General features: G+C 64.3%; 3 protein-coding genes across 4 annotated transcripts; 2 read left to right on the forward strand and 1 right to left on the reverse strand.

The window, feature by feature from the left end:
- The first annotated feature begins 973 nt into the window (after positions 1–973).
- RPL13 (ribosomal protein L13) lies at positions 974–6,276 on the forward strand. Its single transcript, XM_059481422.1, has 6 exons — positions 974–1,040; positions 1,226–1,338; positions 2,188–2,329; positions 3,762–3,935; positions 5,175–5,231; positions 6,079–6,276. The coding sequence occupies exons 2-6, from the start codon at positions 1,235–1,237 to the stop codon at positions 6,235–6,237; spliced, it is 636 nt and encodes a 211-aa protein (XP_059337405.1). The 5' UTR covers positions 974–1,040; positions 1,226–1,234; the 3' UTR covers positions 6,238–6,276.
- A 1,693-nt stretch (positions 6,277–7,969) lies between these two features.
- CPNE7 (copine 7) lies at positions 7,970–14,869 on the forward strand. Its single transcript, XM_059481279.1, has 16 exons — positions 7,970–8,066; positions 8,772–9,129; positions 11,016–11,198; positions 11,266–11,340; positions 11,684–11,758; positions 11,834–11,917; positions 11,998–12,087; positions 12,228–12,326; positions 12,662–12,748; positions 12,845–12,904; positions 12,983–13,116; positions 13,229–13,283; positions 13,420–13,471; positions 13,539–13,672; positions 13,755–13,991; positions 14,318–14,869. Exons 2-16 carry the CDS (start codon positions 8,923–8,925, stop codon positions 14,453–14,455), a joined length of 1,710 nt encoding a protein of 569 aa, XP_059337262.1. The 5' UTR covers positions 7,970–8,066; positions 8,772–8,922; the 3' UTR covers positions 14,456–14,869.
- A 2,235-nt stretch (positions 14,870–17,104) lies between these two features.
- LOC132079070 (sulfotransferase 2B1-like) lies at positions 17,105–19,599 on the reverse strand. Of its 2 annotated transcripts, none has more exons than XM_059481507.1 (6): positions 19,411–19,599; positions 18,806–19,014; positions 18,536–18,662; positions 18,370–18,464; positions 17,661–17,841; positions 17,105–17,488 (listed from the first exon to the last, which is right to left on the reverse strand). In XM_059481507.1, the coding sequence occupies exons 1-6, from the start codon at positions 19,547–19,549 to the stop codon at positions 17,373–17,375; spliced, it is 867 nt and encodes a 288-aa protein (XP_059337490.1). In that variant the 5' UTR covers positions 19,550–19,599; the 3' UTR covers positions 17,105–17,372. The 2 variants fall into 2 exon arrangements, with proteins under 2 accessions (XP_059337490.1, XP_059337489.1); XM_059481506.1 differs by having other exon boundaries at positions 18,806–19,086; positions 19,411–19,546.
- Between the last annotated feature and the right edge of the window lie 274 nt (positions 19,600–19,873).

Here is a 19,873-nt window from a genome sequence, read left to right on the forward strand (position 1 = left end):
GTGCCCTGGCTGGCTGCATTTTTAGGCAGGATTATTGTCTGGAGTTACTCCATCAGGACTGTCTGTGACCTGAGAGACCCCAGCCCCAGCCTGGCCTGTGACAGCTCCCAGCCCTGGGGCCTTTGCCTCAGCCCCAGGCTCCTGTGCTGGGTCAGGCTGGAGCTGGGAGCCTCCTGCTCCCTGAGAATGTGAACGTGTTCTGCACTGTGTCTTCTCCCCTGTCCCAGCCCAATCCCTGGGGTCTCTCAGTGCCTAGGCAGTGATTTCCCTGGAGTTCAGGGACACAAGTAACTTTCTACATTTTGGACCCTGCTGCCTGGATGTTTTAATTCCAAACTTGTTTGTTTCTTCCCAGTCTCACTCTGAATTTCCTTTTCTAGCAGCAGATGCAATTTCAAGTTTTCTTTGATTTTCTTTTTTTAACTCACAGACCCTTTGTGGGGCGGGGGGGTTCAGCTCTGTGGAGCTGAGGGTGACGGTGGGAGCAGCACTGGGGGACAGCGCAGGCTCCTTGGTGGCTTCAGGGCTGCTGCCAGCGCTGCTGTGCCACTGCCCCCGGGAAGGGCTGGGATCCCACCGCTGCGGGACCTGAGATCTGCCCGGGGGATGGAGATCCCTCTCCTGCCTCTGCGAGAGAATGCTGCTACCCCACAAGGGCAGCAGGGAGCTGGGATCCTGCTCTGGGGATGGATGGGGATCTCTCAGGATTTGGGACCAGCGGAACCCCTGCCCAGTGTCCGTCCCATTGTCCTGCCCAGGAGGTGCTGGAGAGAGAGGGGGCATCGAGCCGCTGCTGCTGGTCGAGGCTGGCTGCGGCCCCGTTAGCCGTGTCCGCGCTCCCCGTTCCCCGTTTCCTCCACGGTGCGCGGGCCCTTTAAGCCGCCGCCATCTTTGCTGCGGGCACGGAGCAGCCGCCACCGCCCCTCGCTGGCCCCGCCCCTCTCCGGGCCGCTCCCGCGCTCCCCATTGGGCCTCGCCGCGGCACTTCCGGCGCCGCCGCGCCAGCGCTTCCTTTCCGGTCGCCATTGTCGTGGCGGGAGGTGAGTGAGGGCCGGGGGCTCCATCCGTCGCCATCCGCCCGCCGGGGCCGCGCCCGCCGCCGCCACAGCCCCGCGCGGGGCCGCGGGGGAGGCCCCGGGGGTGCCGATGGGGCCGCGCCGGGCCGGGGACCGCGGGCTTGGGGGCGCCCGGGTTGTCCCCGCGTTAACCGTGCCGGTGTCCGCAGGCCGCAGCCATGGCGCCCAGCCGCAATGGGATGATCCTGAAGCCCCACTTCCACAAGGACTGGCAGCGCCGAGTCGCCACCTGGTTCAACCAGCCCGCCCGCAAGCTCCGCAGGTGAGTCCCGGAGCTCCGCGGGCCGCGGGAGGGGCTGGCCCGGCTTCGGCGGGGCCGGGACTCCGGGGATCTGTTCCGCCATGCCCCGCTCTGCTCGCCCCCGGGGCGAGCCGCTGCCAGCCGCAGCCAAGTGATGAGACATCTCCGGAATCGCTGCATCCGCTGTGATGAACGCACTTCCCTGGGTCTCTGATGGCAGCGGCGGTCCCAGGGCAGCAGCAGCCGGACCGGCCCGGCTGTTTCTTCGGGAGCCATCGCAGGGCAGGAGGTGCCCCCCTGCGAGGCGGGAGTGGCACATGTCGTAGAAATGCCGTGTAGCCCGTGGCTGTCACAGGTGGGCAGGAGGCTGGTGACACCTGGTTTGTGACCAGCAGGACCAGGGCAGGGCCTATCCCCTGTACTGCTGTTGATGTCGCACCTGTGACTCCAGTGTTATATTTGGCCCCTCACTGCACGACAGACATTGAGGAGCATGTCCAGAGAAGGGAATGGATCTGGGAAGGGTCTGGATCACCAGGAGCAGCTGGGGGGTCTCAGCCTGCAGAAAAGGAACTCAGGAGGAACCTTCTGGGTCTCCACGACTGCCTAACAGGAGGGATCAGGCTCTGGTCCCAGAGAACAGGGACAGGAGGAGAGGGAACAGCCTGGGTTTGTGCAGGGGTGGCTCAGGTTGGGCATCACAAGGAATTTCTTCCGGGAAAGGGCGGTCAGGCCTTGGCAGGGGCTGCCCAGGAAGGGGCTGGATGCAGCCCTCAGTGCTCCGGGCTGGGTTGGTGAGGTGCTGGGGGTCGGGCACAGGTTGGGCTCCATGTTCCCGAGCTGAAGGATGCTGTGACCCTGCCCTTCCAGGAGGAAGGCTCGCCAGGCCAAGGCTCGCCGCATCGCCCCCCGGCCCGTGGCCGGGCCCATCCGGCCCATCGTCAGGTGCCCCACCATCAGATACCACAAAAAGGTCCGTGCTGGCAGAGGCTTCAGCCTGGAGGAGCTTAAGGTAAGTACAGAGCATCCATTCAGAAAGGCAAATAAAGTCTGAGCTGAGCTATTCTCCTGTCTTGCACAAGGTGACTTTCTCAGGTGTTGGTACCTGCCAGGGAGGGCTGTGCATTGCCTGGCTCTGGGAGCAAGGAAAAATGGTCTTACCTGTGGTGGTGGAGTGGGGCTGTGAAAAGTGCTTTGAAAGGTAAATGTTTATCTAGTGAGAATGTAATTTAAAATTCTGTGAAAATAAAGCTTAAATAGTGGAAATTTAGTTTAGGTATATGAAAGAAATTCTTCCCTGTGAGGGTGGGGAGGCTCTGGCACACGGTGCCCAGGAAAGCTGTGACTGCCTCATCCCTGGAAGTGTCCAAGGCCAGGCTGGACAGGGCTTGGGTTAGGGGAAGGTGTTCCTGCTCATGGCAAGAGATGGAACTTAAAGATCTTTATGGTCCTTTCCAACCCAGGCTATTCAGAGATTCTATGAAATCTGAATTCTGAAGGAGCCTTGAGTCTCCTACACTTTTTTGGGAGAGGGAGAAGATTAAGGTCATCTTCATTAACTTGTTTGTTCATGAAACATTGTTCTGCTAATTCTAAATATTTTAGCCAATGTTTCCAGTTAAGGACCAAGTAAACTAAGCTCAGTTTAGTTCTAAGATTAGCAGAGGATGTTGTACCAGGAGGAAGAACCATTCAGCACAGCATCTTGGAGTGGCTGGAGTAATAATAGTTGGATTAAAGCCCAGATAGTTGGATTAAAATGGGAAGTGTTCCCTGTCCGCTGTTCCCTGTTGCTGTGACTTGCCCAGCTGTGCTGAGCAGCTAAAGGTGGGCTTCAAAGCCACCCACTGTGTCTCTGTGATCAGATTCCACATCAGGGCTCGCTGGCAGCACCAGCTGCCTCTGTGCCTGGCTCAGTGTCTTAATTAAAACATTTATAACTGCAATTGGTGCACTGAGGCAGGGAAATTGTTCTTCTGGGTGCCAAATACTTCATTGCTTTTTTTTTTTTTTAATTTCTGAGTAATGGTGGAACACAAAGCAGGATGCAGCTGTTTGTCTTCAAACAGAAAATTAGGTTTTTGTTTAAGATAATCTAAAAAAATAGACATTATTTAATGGTTGTTTCAGATGGCTAGGAAAAAATCCTGATTTAATGGAGCTCCCAGTATTCAGTGAAACAGTTGTCCACGAGCTGAGTCATAAACATCTGTGTGAATCCAAATTTAAACGTGTCCTGCAGGGGTTGCACTTTGCTCCTCTAGGGAAATCCACCTACAGAAATCAGCCCGAGCAACATTTTAAGCACAAAGATACAGCAGGACACCCTTTGTTGGTCCCTGAGCTGATGCCCAGCCTTCCTCCAGAGCCTGCACCCGTGCTGGGGTCCCTGCCTGGCTGGTGGCAGCTGTGGCATGCTGACACCGCTCTCTCCTCTCTCTCAGCTCGCTGGCATCAACAAGAAGTTTGCCCGGACTATCGGCATCTCCGTGGATCCCCGGAGGCGGAACAAGTCCACAGAGTCCCTGCAGGCCAACGTGCAGAGGCTGAAGGAGTACCACTCCAAGCTCATCCTCTTCCCCAGGAAGCCAGCCATGCCCAAGAAGGGAGACAGCTCTGTGAGTACCTCACTGCTGGAAGTGTGTCCTGTTCTGGGAGGTTTGGAGTCAGGCAGAGCTCCTGAGCCTTCTCCGCTGCGTGAGCCCCATGGTTCTGAGCCCAGCCCAGGCCTGGCAGGGCTGAGTCTAACAGGGCACTCTGAGCTGCAGTGACACTTCAGCCAGGCATTTGGCTGAGCAGCTGCTGGCTTGTTTAGGTGCTGATTCCTGGAGCTTTGCTCCTTGCTCAGCCAATTGAGTTTTAGTTTAGAGAGCTAAATTGTCACAGTGGCTGAAAATTCCCCTTGGAGTCAGTCCTGCAGTGGAAGGCTGAGGGACAGGCTGTGAGTGGCTCCAGAGCTCTGTGCCAGGCAGGCTCCAGAAGGCAATTGTTATTGACATTCAAAAATGGTTTTCATTAAAACCTCTCCAGGATCAGAGCCGAGCTGTGTTCCCTGGCTCTGCTGCCAGTAGATCCAGGGAACACAAGGGCGAGTTCAGACTGTCCTTCCATCTTGTGGAGAATCTGGCAGCTCCAGGCTGCTTAACTCCATCTTCAGAGCAGGGAGAGAGAGCCTGGAGCTGAAACTCTGATTCAGATGTGTTTGCTGGAAGTCAGCTGTATTCAGTAAACGTTCAGTCATTTTTGTCTGATGACATGCTCTTACAAGAAGCTGGAATCAACTTGAGAAGGAGTTGCTGAGGAACGTGTTTGGTGTACATGAGCTGTGTGGGCTCAGCCTGGAGAAAAGCAGGCTCAGGGAACAGCCTCAGTTTGTGCCAGGGAAGATGGTTCAGGTTGGACATCAGGAATTTCTCCCTGGAAGCAAGGCATTGGCAGGGGCTGCCCAGGGAGGTTTGGAATCCCCTTCCCTGGAGCTGTCCAAGGAAGGAACAGATGTAGAACTCAGTACTGTGGGCTGGTGACATGTGGGGATCAGGCACAGCTTGGACTGGATGATCCTGGAGGTATTTTCCAACCTGGATGATCCTGTGTAAGTTGGGAGCAGCACAGTTGGTGTCAGAGCTGTCCCAGCTGGCAGAGCTGTGGCCGCTGCTGCTCTGGCCGGATCCGGGCACAGCGTGGGTCGCTGGTGCAGCTCAGCAGTGCCAAGCTGGCTTTGTTCCCATTCAGTGTTACAGCTCCTGGCAGGATCATTAGCACCATGTTTAAGCTGGGTACCTGCTGTGCTTTAGCTGAGGTTTTAGCCAGAGAAGTTTAAATTCTGTTCTTCTAAATTCCCATCTTCTGTTGTGCAGCCAGAGGAACTCAAGATGGCCACGCAGCTCACAGGACCTGTCATGCCCATCAAGAATGTAAGTGTCCTTTAATCATGTTCTGGGTGTGATGTGATTGAGGTTGGACTTGTGGAGAGAGAGATGGCTGTGTCCAGGCATTGCCCATCCTGGATCAAAAGAAAACCAGGAATAAGTCTTTGAGAGAACTGTGAAATTGTGGGTGCTTTGGGTTCAGCTGGGGTGGGACTGCTGAGGCAAGTTCTATGGTCACCATTTGTCCCTAAATCCTCTCTGCTTCCCAGAGCTGCTGTCAGTGGTGTCACAAACCTCTTTGTCATTGCCTACAACTCCCTGACAGGAGGGTGGAGCTGGGAGGGGCGTCAGGGGGGGTGTCAGGCTCTCCTCCCAGACAACAAGTGACAGGACTAGAAGAAACAGCCTCATGCTGTGCCAGGGGAGGTTTAGGTTGGATATTAGGAAAATCGCTTCACTGGCCAGGCTGTCCATCCCTGGCACAGCTGCCCAGGGCAGTTGGTAGAGTCCGCATCCTTGGGAGTGCTCAAAAAACACATGGATGTGGCACTTGAGGACAAGGTTGGTGGTAACCATGGTGGTGCTGGGCTAACAGCTCGCTATTAAAGGTCTTTACCAGCCTTAACAATGCTGTGATTCTGTGAAAGCTGACTCAGGTTTCCCGTGGTGCTTGTTTTCATTCCTGCTCCGGTGAGGAGCCCGCGGGAAGGCAGATCCCGGCAGAGGGCAGGGCCTGTAGATGGCACGAGCGCTCTGGTCCCCCTGCTCTCACAGACACCATGGTGGGAAGCCTGGGCTCCGAGGGGCAGCCTGACTGTCTGACTCCTGAGGGGCAGCTCCTGAGGCTCTCAGCCCCGAGGGGCAGCCTGACTGTCTGGCACTCTCCCCGCAGGTTTTCAAGCGGGAGAAGGCACGTGTCATCTCTGAGGACGAGAAGAACTTCAAGGCCTTTGCCAGCCTTCGCATGGCCCGGGCCAACGCTCGCCTCTTCGGCATCCGCGCCAAGCGCGCCAAGGAAGCGGCGGAGCAGGACGTGGAGAAGAAGAAATGAACTGTTCTCCCCAGAACTGTCAATAAAGAGCCGTAGAGAGCCCGGTGTGCTGTGGTTTTGGGGCACATGGAGCGAGCGGAGCCGCCCCGTGTGCCTGTGGCGGTGCAGGGATGTGTTCCAGCGTGGGAAGCCTCGTTGACTGTGATTGGAGGCTCCACATTTCCCAACTCGAGTTAAACACCTGTCTTGTGCCCACTCCTCTGCCTTGTCAGGGCTGCAGCCTGGGCTGCCTTCTGCTCTGATTCTGAGGGGCTTTGGGGGTTCCCTCTCAGTGCCAGGCTTTGTCTGCTGCCCCTTCTTGCCTTCCATGCCTATTCCTGGTTTGATGATTCCCACACCTCGGTGTGAGGCAAAGCCTGTACAAGTTGGGTGTTGTGGTGGGAGACACTCGGGTGCTGTCCATATGGGGACCTTTCCCCACTTTTGGGGGGGGTACAGGGGGAGCAAGGTGTGGCTCAGCCCCTCAGCTGGGCTTGGATGGAGCCAAGTCCCAGGGCTGGACCGCTGCTGTGCCATCTTGCATGCCCTGGCCCTTGGCTCAGCCCCTGCTCCAGTTCTAGGCCGCTTTTAGCCATTTCTTCATGGATTAAAGGCCATCCCATGGTAGATGTGGCATTTGGGGACATTGCGGTGGCCTTGGCACTGCTGGGGAGAGGGTGAACTGATCTGGGAGTCTTTCCATCCCAAATGGTTCTGTGATACTTTTAATGGCACCACAGGAGCTCAGGAGAAACTGGGGGGTTCTGGCTGATCCTCGTGGCTGTTGGGGGGATCCCAGGCTCTGCCTGTCCTTGGGCAGGGGCTGATGGGTCACTGGGATGGGTCTGTGGGATCAGAGCTGCTCCAGGAGCACCCACCCAGCCCATTTTTGGGATGGGATGGGATGGGATGGGATGGGATGGGATGGGATGGGATGGGATGGGATGGGATGGGATGGGATGGGATGGGATGGGATGGGATGGGATGGGGTACTCAGTGCTGCAGTCCTGGCACAGCTGCGAGGTTCCTGGGCGGTTCAAAGAGGTGAGATGTGCCTGCTGCCTGTGTCCCATCACCACGGTGTCCCTCCAGCCCCTCTGCCCAGCCCACGTCCTGCTGTGGGTTGGTGCCTCCTGCCCTACCGAGCCGTGCAGGGGCTGTGGGGGGAGTGGGAAGGAGGGTGGCCTATTTCTGCCAGGCAGGCTGGGGATTAGCTCCCGAAGCCCGGGCCCTGGGGTGCCCTCGTGCCTGTTAGCCCAATCTGCATTTTAATCCCTCCAAATTTGAGCTAATTACATCATCTCCCATAAAGCTGGGTTGACAGTGCTGCAGTGCTGGGGGGACAGGGGTGGGTGGGGGGTCCCGGGCTGGGGACTCAGTCCATGGGGCTCCATGGAATGTGGGTCTGGCTGCTCCAGCATGTGGGGAGGGCACCCCCTGGGTTTGGGGGAACCCCACCGTGGGGTTGGGCTGTTGGCTCAGAGTGTGGGGGGCCAGGACCAAGGTGGCCCTGGGTACCCCGTGGGGGGCACTGGGGCGGGTGGGGGGCGGTGGCTGTGCCATGGGGGTCTCACTGGGAGCAGGAGCTCCTGCCCTGGCACAGCCAGCGGTGCCGGGGACCCTGCGGACCCCGCTCAGCCCCGCGGCGGGGTGGGCTCCGCTCCGGAGCCGGCAGCGAGGCAGTTAACGGAGCTTGTCATCCATCTCCCTCTTAGGGCTCCGCTCCCGAGCTGCAGCTTGAGTCAGTTGTGTGGAGGTGGCAGCGGCAGCAGCTCCGGCGGGCACACCGGCACGGCGGGCACGCCCCGAGCCGGCCCCTGCCGTGCCCAGCCCGGGACATCAGCACCCAGGTGAGGGGGCGACGGGCAGGGCGGGACCCGCTGTCCCCTCCACTGAGCGGCGGGTGATGCCAAGGGGCGCCCGTGATCCCGGGAAGGGGGACGGTGCCCACCGGAGCCGGGGCACCGGAGCCATGTGAGGGGAGGGCCTGGGCACTGCATGACTTCCCCAGGAAACTTCGGCCGGGCTGGGCACGGGAGGGCACAGCTGGGCAAGGGCTGCTCTGCCCCTGCCCCAGCCTGGAGCCCCCAGCACCTGCAGGTGGGGGCACAACCCCGGACCGGGGCCGGAACTGGCACAGCCCCTCGCTGCCCGGTCAGGCACCATCACCTGGCTGGGTGCTGCCAGCCTCGGGGGCAGGATGGACGCTGTCCCCAGCACGGGGGAACTGTCACCCGGTGCCACACACACGGAGTTGGTGTCCCCGCTCCCCTCCGGAGAGCCCTGCCCAGGCTGGGGGTGCTGCCCACAGAGACTGGGGGGGGTTTCTGCTCCACAGCCCCACACGGGACACTCCAGGGTGGGCACCCCACCCCACTTAGGGCCCCCCTCCCCTCGGGACTCATCCTGCCGCTGGGGTGGGGCTGGGGCACTGCTGGGCACGGCCCTGCAGGACAGTGTGAGCCCCACAGCTGTGCCCACGGTGCTGGCTGGGATCTGGGGTACCCGGGCCGTGCCAGCTCCCGCTCACCCCGCCGTGCTTTGATGCCTTGCAGAGCCCCGCGGAGCCATCGGCACTGGAGCGGGCCCCCCGGCTCGGAGGTGTCCCGGGACCCCTGGCCTGGCACCGGGGCCGTGCCCGGCAGCGCGGGCCCCGTGCCCCGGGCATGACGGGCACCTGCCCGGCTCGCTGACAGCCCGCCCGCCATGCCCTTCGCCCACGGGGCCGCCTGTGCCCCGCCGCGCCCGGCTGGCATGGGCGGCGTGCCCGAGCCGTGCCCGCAGGCCCCGCTGGCCGTGCTGTCCAAGGTGGAGCTGCGGGTCAGCTGCAAACACCTCCTGGACCGAGACACCCTCAACAAGTCGGACCCCTGTGTCCTGCTGCTGATGCAGTCCCAGGGCCAGTGGATGGAGGTAGGAGAGAGAGGGGGGCACTGCTGGCACCCACTGAGCCGGGCAGGGCAGGGTGGGACCCGGGCACAGGGTGGGGCATGTAGGGGGCTGCAGGAGATGGTGGGGGGCGACGTGCAGGGTGCAGGAGTTGGTGGGGAGCAGGGTACAGGGTACAGAGCAGGGTACAGGAGAGAAAGGGGTACAGGGTGCAGAAAGGGGTGCAGGGTTCAGAGCAGGGTACAGGAGGTAAGGGAGAGAAGGGGGTACAGGGTGCAGAAAGGGATTCCAGGTGCAGAGCAGGGGTGCAGGAGATGATGCAGAGTAGGGTGCAGGGTTCAGACCAGGGTGCAGGAGACAATGAAGAATGGGCTGCTGGGTGTAGAGCAGGCTCAGAAGCGGGTACAGGGTTCAGAATGGGGTGCAAGGTGCAGAACAGGGTGCAGGGTTCAGAGCGGGATAGAGGCTGCAGAGCAGGGGTGCGGGATGGGGTGCAGGAGATGGTGCAGAACAGGTTGCAGGGTGCAGAACGGGGTCCAGGGGGTGAGGCAGGGTGGGCAGGGCACTGTGTGGCACCCGGCAGCCTGTGGGGATGGATGGGGCTGCAGTGGGGCCGGGGAGTGGGGCGGGCATGGTGCCCACTGCTCGTGAGTGGCTCCAGTGCCCCGGGACAGGGACAAGGGACACCTCAGCCACCCTAGGGTGGCTCAGGGCTGGAGGGCTGGCGCCGACACTGGCACTGGGGCTGATGCTGGCACTGGGGCTGGCATGGGGGCTGGCACAGCTCCTTACATCCCTCCCCGTGCTGAGCTCCTGGCTGGCACCACAGCCCCGCTCTAATCGCGGCCGCTCAGCCGGCGGATTTAGCGCTAAATCCCTCGGTGTGTCATCGACTCTGCTCCAGCCAGAGGGAGGGAGGGGGGCACAGGGGCACCGTGCCAGCTGCGGTGTGCTATGCCACACCATTCACTTGCACCGGCTGTGCCACAGTGCCTTGTGCCACGCTTTGTATGCTGTGCCATGCCAAACACTTGTACCCAGCGGTGCCACAGCGCTCTGTGCCACGCTCTGTGTGCTGTGCCACACTCCAGGCTGTGCTATGCCAGACACCAGCCAGCTCCAAGAGGCAGGAGGGTCCCTCCTGAGCCACCTTTTGGAGTGACTCCTGTCCCAGCCAGCCTGTGTCCCCCAGACCAGGCGCCTGAACCTGGCTCTGCTGCTGGCTCTGAGGCCCTGGGTCCAGAGGGTCTGAGGACCCCACAGCCACATTCCCAGAATGGGGGGCTGGCAGTGCCCACACAGGAGGGGCACAGGTGGCCGTGGCAGGGTGGCAGCAGTGTGGGCTCGACAGATGATGCTGGACTGAGCAGGCAGTGATGGGCAGGGGCTGGCAGGGTGCCCTGGCCAGGATGTGTCCCCTTGAGTCACCCCTGGCAGGGATGAGTGCGGGGGAGGCTCCGGAACTGCTCAGCACCCGCTGCCAGCACGGCCAGGAGCTGCTGGGCACCCACTGCCCACTGGGGCCACCAGAGCTGGGGGTCACCAGGATGGGCACAGAGGCTTGTCCTGGCACCAGCCCCTTGCTCCTGCTCCAGCAGAGCTGTGGCAAAGCACAGCCAGAGGCAGAGTATCCCCTTGGATGACCACAGGGAGCAGCGTCCCACACCCAGGGCTGGAGGCTGTGGGGGGCACAAGGGGCTCCTCCAAATGCCGCTCACTCGGGCACAGCTGGTCCTTCCCTGCATCCCCTGTTCTGCACCCCTATCCCTTCATCCCTCACCGCCCCATCCCTCCTCCCTGTACCCCTCAGCCTGGCATGTGCCATCCCTTCGCCTCCCCTCCCAACAGCCCCCATCCCGCACCCCCGTGTGAGCCCTGGCACCCCAAGGCTCCGTGCCACCCCCTCGCAGGTGGATCGCAGCGAGGTGATCAAGAGCAACCTGAACCCCGTGTTCGCCAAGATCTTCACGGTCGATTACTACTTCGAGGAGGTGCAGAAGCTGCGCTTCGAGGTGTACGACAGCCACGGCCAGGCCGGCGTGGGCACGCACGACGACGACTTCCTGGGGGGCATGGAGTGCACCGTGGGCCAGGTGAGCCTGGGGACACCCACTGGGGACCCCCCGGCCGCGTCCCCTCCCCAACGCTGGGCTCCCGCAGATCGTGGCGCAGAAACGGGTGACGAAGCCGCTGTTCCTCAAGTACGGGAAGTTCGCGGGCAAGTCCACGATCACGGTGAGCACCGGGCCCGGGATGGGGGTGGCACTGGGGGGGTGACACCGAGCAGGGGCCCTGGGGTGGCACTGAACAGAGGGTGGCACCGGAATGGAGTCCTGGGATGGCACAGGACTGGGGTACTGGGACCCCTGGGTGGCACTGGACTGGATCAGTAGGGTGGCGCAGACTCTTGGGGTTGAGGAGGGCTCAGGGTCCCCGATGGCATCTGCTGCCCATCCTGAGGGTCCCTGCCGTGCCAGGGAGGCACGTGGGGCCCTGTCCCCTCCCAGGGCAGCACAGGGAGGTGGTGGGCAGGGGGCAAAGCTGTGCCAGGCTCTGAGCACCCAGAGCTGCCTCTCAGATCATCTCGGAGGAGATCTCGGGGAACAACGGCTATGTGGAGCTCGCCTTCCGAGCCAAGAAACTGGATGACAAGGTGAGCTGGGTGCTGGGGGTGAACAGGGCAGGGTGGGCAGGGTGGGCACTGTTCTCTCTCATCCTCCTCCCCCAGGACCTGTTCAGCAAGTCAGATCCCTTTCTGGAGATTTACCGCATTGATGACGACCGCAGCGAGCAGCTGGTGTACCGCACCGAGGTGGGGCTGCGGTGGCACCCGGCCCCCACGGCCACCCCGGGGGCTCCCCGGCCCCGCTGAGCCCCCACCCCGTCCTGCAGGTGGTGAAGAACAACCTCAGCCCCATCTGGGAGCCCTTCAAAGTCTCCCTCAACTCGCTCTGCAGCTGTGAGGAGAAGAGGAAGCTGAGGGTGAGGAAGAATGATGGGGACCTCTATGCCTGCACTGGGGGCATCTGAACCCCAGCTTCCCTGGGGGTGTGCTGGGCACCCCTCAGTGCTGGGGAGGGGGCTGAGCCGCCCGGTGCCCCCCTGAGCCGTGCCCATCTCAGTGTGTGGTGTGGGACTACGACTCGCGGGGCAAGCACGACTTCATCGGGGAGTTCTTCACCACCTTCGAGGAGATGCAGAAGGCCATGGGGGAGAACAAGGTGGGACATGGGGACACGGGGATGGCCTGGGGTCACCCTGTGTGCTGCCAGCAGAGCCTGTCCTAGCAGCCACCTTCCAGCTCCTCCTCTGGGTTCGGCATCATTTTCTTCTCTCTGCCCTCCTGTTTGGGGAAGGGATGCTGGGTTTGGGGTCAGCCATGGGTGGGGTGGCTGGGAGCGGGGAAGGCAGCTGCACCCTGGGGCTCTGGGGGTGCAGGGTTATTGGGCTGCAGTGTTCTGGGGGTCCCCACGGGGCAGAGTGGCACCGGGGTGGGGGTGCCCAGGCTGGGCCGTGCCCGGGGGGGCCGCAGGCAGCGCGGGTGCCGGTGCCACAGGTGCAGTGGGACTGCATGAACCCCAAGTACAAGATCAAGAAGCGCAACTACAAGAATTCGGGGGTCGTGGTGCTGCTGGACCTGAAGGTGAGCGCCTGGGAGTTGTGCCAGGCCATGCCAGGCTGTGCCAGGCCATGCCGGGCTCCGTGGGGCACAGCCGCCTGACGCAGGTCCCTCTGGAAGATCCACAGGGTTTACTCCTTCCTGGATTACATCATGGGCGGCTGCCAGATCCATTTCACGGTGAGCAGCGTCCCCTCCCCGCCCAGCAGGGACAGCCCGTGGCCCTGCTCACCCCGGTGACCCCACTGTCCCCTCCAGGTGGCCATCGACTTCACGGCCTCCAACGGGGACCCCCGCAACAGCTGCTCCCTGCACTACATCAACCCCTACCAGCCCAACGAGTACCTCAAGGCTCTGGTGGCTGTGGGGGAGATCTGCCAGGACTATGACAGGTTGGTGGCCCTGGTGGGGCCACACGCACTGGTGACATCCACCCAGGGTGAGATCTGCTGGTGACAGGCGCTCAGCGCTGGCACCAGAGCTCCTCACACCCTTCCCTTGCAGCGATAAGAAATTCTCAGCTCTGGGCTTTGGTGCCAGGATCCCCCCCAAGTACGAGGTGAGCGGGTCTGCGGGACCCAGGGCTGTGCTGGTCCCTCTGGGTGCCCTCGGCTGTGGCACAGCCGGGCTTGGCACACACTGGGGGCTGTGTAGGGGTGCACCAGCTGCCCCCTCCTCTTCCTCCCTCCCTCCAGGTCTCCCACGACTTCGCCATCAACTTCAACCCCGACAACGACGAGTGTGAGGGTGAGTGCGGCTCCAGAGGGGCCGGGCCCATGGCTGGCGTGGCCCTCACCCCTGGCACACCCCACAGGCATCCAGGGCGTCGTGGAGTCCTACCAGAGCTGCCTGCCCAAAATCCAGCTCTACGGCCCCACCAACGTGGCTCCCATCATCTCCAAGGTGGCTCGGGTGGCAGCTGACGAGGAGCGGACCAAGGAGGCCTCGGTGGGTCCCCGCGCCCCGCCGGGGCCGGCTCAGCCCCCGCACACGGGGGTCGGGCAGCCCCCGAGCATCCCTGTCCCCCCAGCAATACTTCATCCTGCTCATCCTCACCGACGGCGTGGTCACGGACATGGCGGACACGCGGGAGGCCATCGTGCGCGCCTCCTACCTGCCCATGTCCATCATCATCGTCGGCGTGGGCAACGCCGACTTCACGGACATGCAGATCCTGGACGGGGACGACGGCGTGCTGCGCTCCCCCAAGGGCGAGCCCGTGCTGCGCGACATCGTCCAGTTCGTGCCCTTCCGCGAGTTCAAGAACGTGAGTGGGGAGCGACAGCTCCTGCCCGCCCCTGCCTGCCCCTCCTGGCTCTTCCCTCCCCTCCCGACCTTTCCTATCCCCTCCCGACCCCTTCTGTCCCCTCCCGCCCCTTTCCATCCCCTCCCGTCCCTTCTTTCCCCCTCCGGTCCATCCCTTCCCTTCTCGTCCCGCTCTGTCCCCCCGGTCCCCTCTGCCCCTGTTGGCGCAAGGACCCGGCGTCCCGCGGCTCAGCCCGGTGTCCCCATGTCCCGGTGTCCCGCGGCTCAGCCCGATGTCCCGGTGTCCCGGTGTCCCGCGGCTCAGCCCGGTGTCCCGGTGTCCCGCAGGCGTCGCCCACAGCCCTGGCCAAGTGCGTGCTGGCGGAGGTGCCCAAGCAGGTGGTGGAGTACTACAGCTACAAGGCCTTTCCCCCGCGCTGCCCCCGGCCCCCCACCCCCGAGCCCAACCTCGGCTCCCCGCAGTGAGGGACCCCCGACCCCGCTTTTCCCCAGTGAGGGACCCCCGACCCCGCTTTTCCCCAGTGAGGGACCCCCAGCCTCGCTTTTCCCCAGTGAGGGACCCCCGACCCCGCTTTTCCCCAGTGAGGGACCCCCAGCCCAACTCCAGCCTCAGTTTCCCCTGTGAGACACCCCCAGTGCCCCCCAGCTTTGGCTGCCCCAGTGTAATGTGCCCCAGTGAGACCCCCCCGTCCTGGTGTGCCCTGGGGACACACGGGGTCCCCGCCAGGCCCTGCCCTGCCGCCAACCCCCGGCTGGGACACGGGGAAGGTCCCGGCCCCCCCGTGCAGGACACCCCCAGCACTGCCCGTCCAGCCCCGCTGTCCCCTCGTTCCCCTCGGTCCCCGCTTCTCTGTCACTGTGACCTTTGGAGGCTGCATGATCCCCCAATAAAGCACCACCCTGTGCCCACCCTCCTGCTCTCTGGGTGCTGATCCCACCCTCGGGGTGTCACTGGGGTGGGTGGGCAGGCCGGCAGCTCTGGCCGCTGCCGTGTCCCCTCGCGGCGACACCGGTGCCCCGCCCGGTGACCAGAGCCGAGGGCAGCGCCCCCGTTCCGGTGTCCGTGGCCGGGAGAGAGCCGGGAGCGCCGGAGCAGCCGCGGCTTTGATGTGCCAGGGCACGGAGCGGGGAGAGGCAGCCACGGAGCCGGCCCTGCTGCCCGGCACATGGCCCGTGCCCTGTGCCATGGGCTGTGTGCCCTGTGCTGTGTGCTCTGTGCCACATGCCATGTGCTGTGTGCCCTCTAGCATGTGCTGTATGCCCTGCGCCATGTGCCCTGCGCCATGTGCTGTGTGCCCTCTAGCATGTGCTGTATGCCCTGTGCCATGTGCCCTGCGCCATGTGCCCTGCGCCATGTGCTGTGTGCCCTCTAGCATGTGCTCTATGCCATGTGCCATGCACTGTGTTCCCTGTGCCATATGCCATGTGCTGTATGACCTGTACCACACCCCGTGTGTCCCCAGCTCTGTTCCCTGTGCCATGTATGTGCTCTGTGTGTGTAACCTGTGCCACGTCCATGGGCCATGCACCACGGTCACCTGTAACATGACTGTGTCGTGTCCCACGTGTGTGTTCCATGTGCCACATGCTGTGTGCTACGTGCTCTGCCATGTGGCATGCAGTGTGGCGTACTCCATGTATCTGTTCATGTGACACGTGCATTGTCCTGTGCCACATGCTGTGTGCCTTGTCATGTTCCCTGTGCTATGTGTTATTTGTCATGTGCTCTGTGCCATTTGTCATGTGATGTGTTCTGTGTGCCCTGTGCCAGGTGCCATGCTCTTTGTGCCATGTTCTGTGTGCCCTGTGCCACGTGCTGTGTGCCATGTTCCTTGTATCATGTTCCTTGTGCCAGGTGCCACATTCCTTGTGCCAGGTACCATGTTCCGTGTGCCATGTTCTGTGTGCCCTGTGCCACGTGCTGTGTGCCATGTTCCCTGTGCCATGTGCCATGCTTCATGCTGTGCCACGTGCCGGGCACTGTGCCACACTCCTGCCATGTGCTGTGTGCTGAGGCTGCCAGCAAGGTGCCAGCAGATGCTCCTGGCACGGTGACATCCTCAGGGGCAGGGTGTGCCCAAGGCCACCACAGGGGCTGAAACTGGGGCCTGGCACAGCCTCACGGGGTAGGGGCCACCTGAGGTGCCACCGAGTTGGGCTCCGGGTGCTGCCACGTCCCTGGGCGCAGGTGCCAGGCTGGCCCAGGTGGGTGTCACTGTCCGGGGCAGCTCTGCCGGCCCTTGGGCACCGCTGGCAGCACACGGCAGGGGCAGGGGCGCGGTACCTGCCCCCCCATCAGCCCCTATTTATAGCTGTGATTCATCCCCTCGGGGCGGGATCCCGGCTGTTGCCGCGGAAACCCAAACCTGCCGCCGGGAGGATGCAGCGGGGCCGCTCCTGCGCGGGCAGGAGCTGCCCTGGCACCCCTGCCCATGGGGACGGAGGGTGGGTGCAGAGGGACCCTCGGGGCTGGCAGCGTCCAGGGACACCTCGCTGGGCTGTCCGTGCCGGCAGGAGGGGCTGGCACAGGGGGCAGGGTTGGCAAGGCTGGCACAGGGGACAGGAGTGGCAGGACACTGGTGCCACTGTCCCACAGAGCCCAAGGAGGGTCTCACCAGCTCCCCCCTGTCAGCCAGGCCTAGCCAGGGCTCCTGGTGGTGCCAGGGCCGAGCCCCCCCTGAGGAAGCCAGTTAATCACTGACTGAGCCTCTGCTGCCCGGGGGCTCCACGGGGCAATTCCTTGGCAGGAGAGGGGCTGGGGGCTCGGGCTGCTCCTGCCCGGGACACCCCAGGGTGCTGGGGGTGGAATGAGCCCCTCGGTGCCAACACCCCAGCAGGGAGAGCACCCAGCCGGGGTAACGGGGCACGGGGCTCTGGAGGGGGGGCCCTGGGTGCTGCTGAAGGAGCCAGCCCCGTGCCACGAGCTGTGCTGGCAGGCCCTGTCCCCACGCTGTGACCCCGCCCGGGCCGTGCTGACCCCCGGTCATTGCCCCCGCCCGTTAATGAGGTCCCCGGGGATGCGTCCCCACCCCGATGTGCTCCTGATAACGGCAGCTGTTCCTGATAACAGCAGCGCTTCCCGCCCCGCTCCCATGGGAATCGTTGCCTCGCAGGGAACAACAATAAATATTTATTTCCGCAGGGTGGGATGGGCGGAAAGAGGGGTCACGGCCACAGCCCCGGGCCGGGGGAGCGGGAGCACGGGGATGGCCACAATGCAGGGCCGGGAAAGCTCCCTGAACCCAGGGAGGAGGAGGGACGGTGCTCGCAGACCCCCGGCCCCGGGGGGTGACACAGGGGGGCTTTGGAGGGGCCCTGCAGGGTCTCCATGTGGTTGTCAGCAGGTGAGGGCTCAGCGTCCCCCCAAAGCCCGGCGGCTCCCTCAGGCCATGGGCCACTGCGTGGGCAGCTCCGTGTCCCCCATCTCCTCCTGGTAGCGCCGGTTGAAGAGCGCGTTCTGCTCGGGGGAGAAGTGGCTGCGCCAGTCCCCCACCACCCCTGAGGGACAGAGGGACAGGCAGTCAGGGTCCCTGTCCCACCACCCCTGGGGGACACAGGCAGGCAGGGTCCCTGTCCCACCACCCCTGGGGGACACAGGCAGGCAGGGTCCCTGTCCTCTCGGTGTCCCCGCAGTGTCCCCGCGGCGCCGCACGCCCCCAGCCCCGCTCACCCTTGCGCATGAAGCGGCCCTGGCTGTGGTCCATGATCTCGGCGGGGATCAGGGAGTAGTTGGCCATGGCGTTGTCCCGCATGGCCGAGAAGCTGCAGTGCTGCTCCAGGGCTGCCAGCGTGCCCGGTGCCAGCGGGCACCCCAGGAAGGTGCTGAGGCGCTGCGCGGTGCCCCGCAGGTCCTGCGGCGGGAGCGCGGTCAGCACCGGGACGGGGACGGGACGGGGACACGGCGGGGCTCACACCGGGGACGGGACGGGGACACGGCGGGGCTCACACCGGGCACGGGGACACGGCGGGGCTCACACCGGGGACGGGACGGGGACACGGCGGCGCTCACACCGGGGACGGGACGGGGACACGGCGGGGCTCACACCGGGCACGGGGACACGGCGGGGCTCACACCGGGGACGGGACGGGGACACGGCGGGGCTCAGACCGGGACAGGGACGGGACACGGCGGGGCTCACACCGGGACAGGGACGGGGACACGGCGGGGCTCACACCGGGACAGGGACGGGACACGGCGGGGCTCACACCGGGGACGGGACGGGGACACGGCGGGGCTCACACCGGGACAGGGACGGGACACGGCGGGGCTCACACCGGGGACGGGACGGGGACACGGCGGGGCTCACACCGGGACAGGGACGGGGACACGGCGGGGCTCACACCGGGACAGGGACGGGACAGGACACGGCGGGGCTCACCTGGTGCAGCTCCTCGTAGGTGACATAGAGGATGTCCAGGCGGTGCCGCTGGCCCAGCCAGCCCTTGACGTGCTCAAACCAGGAGCCGTAGTGCACTGGGGGGGGGGGCGGGCGGTGATGGGGAGCCCCGAGGCTCAGCCCCCACCCCAAACTCCCCCGTCCCTACCTGTGCCCTCGAGGAACTGCGTCAGGAAGGCATCGAAGGAGCTGGGGTCGGGCAGGAACTTGGCCAGGTGGTGGAAGTGGTAGAAGGAGACGGCGACGTCTTTGGGGTTCCTGGCCACGTAGATCACCTGGAGGGACACAGAGTCACCCCGCAGCCGGGGGCGTTCCCCTGCACCCCGCTCAGAAATCCCCCAGCGTTTCCCGGCTGCGGGAAGCCCCGGGGGTGCGGGATGTCCCCGCAGGGCCCCCGGAGCCCCGGGACCGCTCTGACCTTGGCCTTGCTGCGCTGCAGGGCGGGGGCCAGCACGGGCGCGGGCAGGTGCGTGGTGAGGAGCCGCGGGCCGCCCGTGTCCCGCAGAGCCTCCCGACAGTAGATCTGCTCCAGCCACGGCGCCCTCTCCCAGTTGGGAATGGTCTTGGCCGGCCGGGCGTCGCCGAGGCTGAAGAGCAGCGTCAGGATCTCCTGCATCCAGGTGGTGCCTGCAGGGGTGGCTGTCAGGGCAGGGCCGCGGCACCACGGCACGGCACGGCATGGCATGGCATGGCACTGCCCTGGCACGGGTAGCACGGATTGGCACAGCAAGGCACGGCTGACCCTGTCCCGTCCCATCCCACCCCGACCCCTCCTGTAGCAGCGGCTGGGCCGGCAGTGCCGTGTGTCCCTCCCCGAGCCCCCAGGGACACCAGGCTGGGGCTGGGGACAGCCGGACAGGGGCTCGGGCAGGACCTCCTGGCCGGGGTGCCCGTGCTGTGCCAGAGATCCAGCCGGACCGGGTCCGGGTGTGTCCCAGCCCCGGCAGCTCCGGGGGAGCTCCCGCCCCAGCCCGGGCTCCCAGCCCCGTCCCCTCGTTGTCCCGGTGTCCCCCATCCCCTCACCCGATTTGGGGTAGGTGGCGATCAGCACGTCGCTGGGGCGGAAGGTGAAGGCGGCGGCGAAGCCGAGGGACTCCTGGGTGTGGAGGTGGCCGGGCAGGGCGATGCCCGCGAAGGTCTCGGTCACCTCCATGCGCTCCATGGCCCGGCCGGGCGGGACGCGCCGGGAGCCGCTTAAGTAGCGCAGAAAGAGGAAGCGGCCCCGGCGGGCGGGGGGCCGGAACCCCCCGGCACATTCCTGCCGGGGAGCCGGGAATCCGCGCTGGGGCCAGCGCCGGGAGAGCGCGGCTGGCAGGGGCTGCCCGCACCCGGGATGGGATGGGAAGGGTGGGATGGGATGGGAATCCTCCCGTTCCTGAGCCACCGCCGCAGCCGGGGAAACGCGGGGGCCGCGTCACCTCGGGCAGGCCCGGGAAGGCCGAGCGATGCCAGCCCCGCACCGTGCCCACCCCGGCTCCCCGTGCCC

This window comes from Ammospiza nelsoni, chromosome 13 (assembly GCF_027579445.1).
Source record: "Ammospiza nelsoni isolate bAmmNel1 chromosome 13, bAmmNel1.pri, whole genome shotgun sequence".
Classification (NCBI taxonomy): domain Eukaryota; kingdom Metazoa; phylum Chordata; class Aves; order Passeriformes; family Passerellidae; genus Ammospiza; species Ammospiza nelsoni.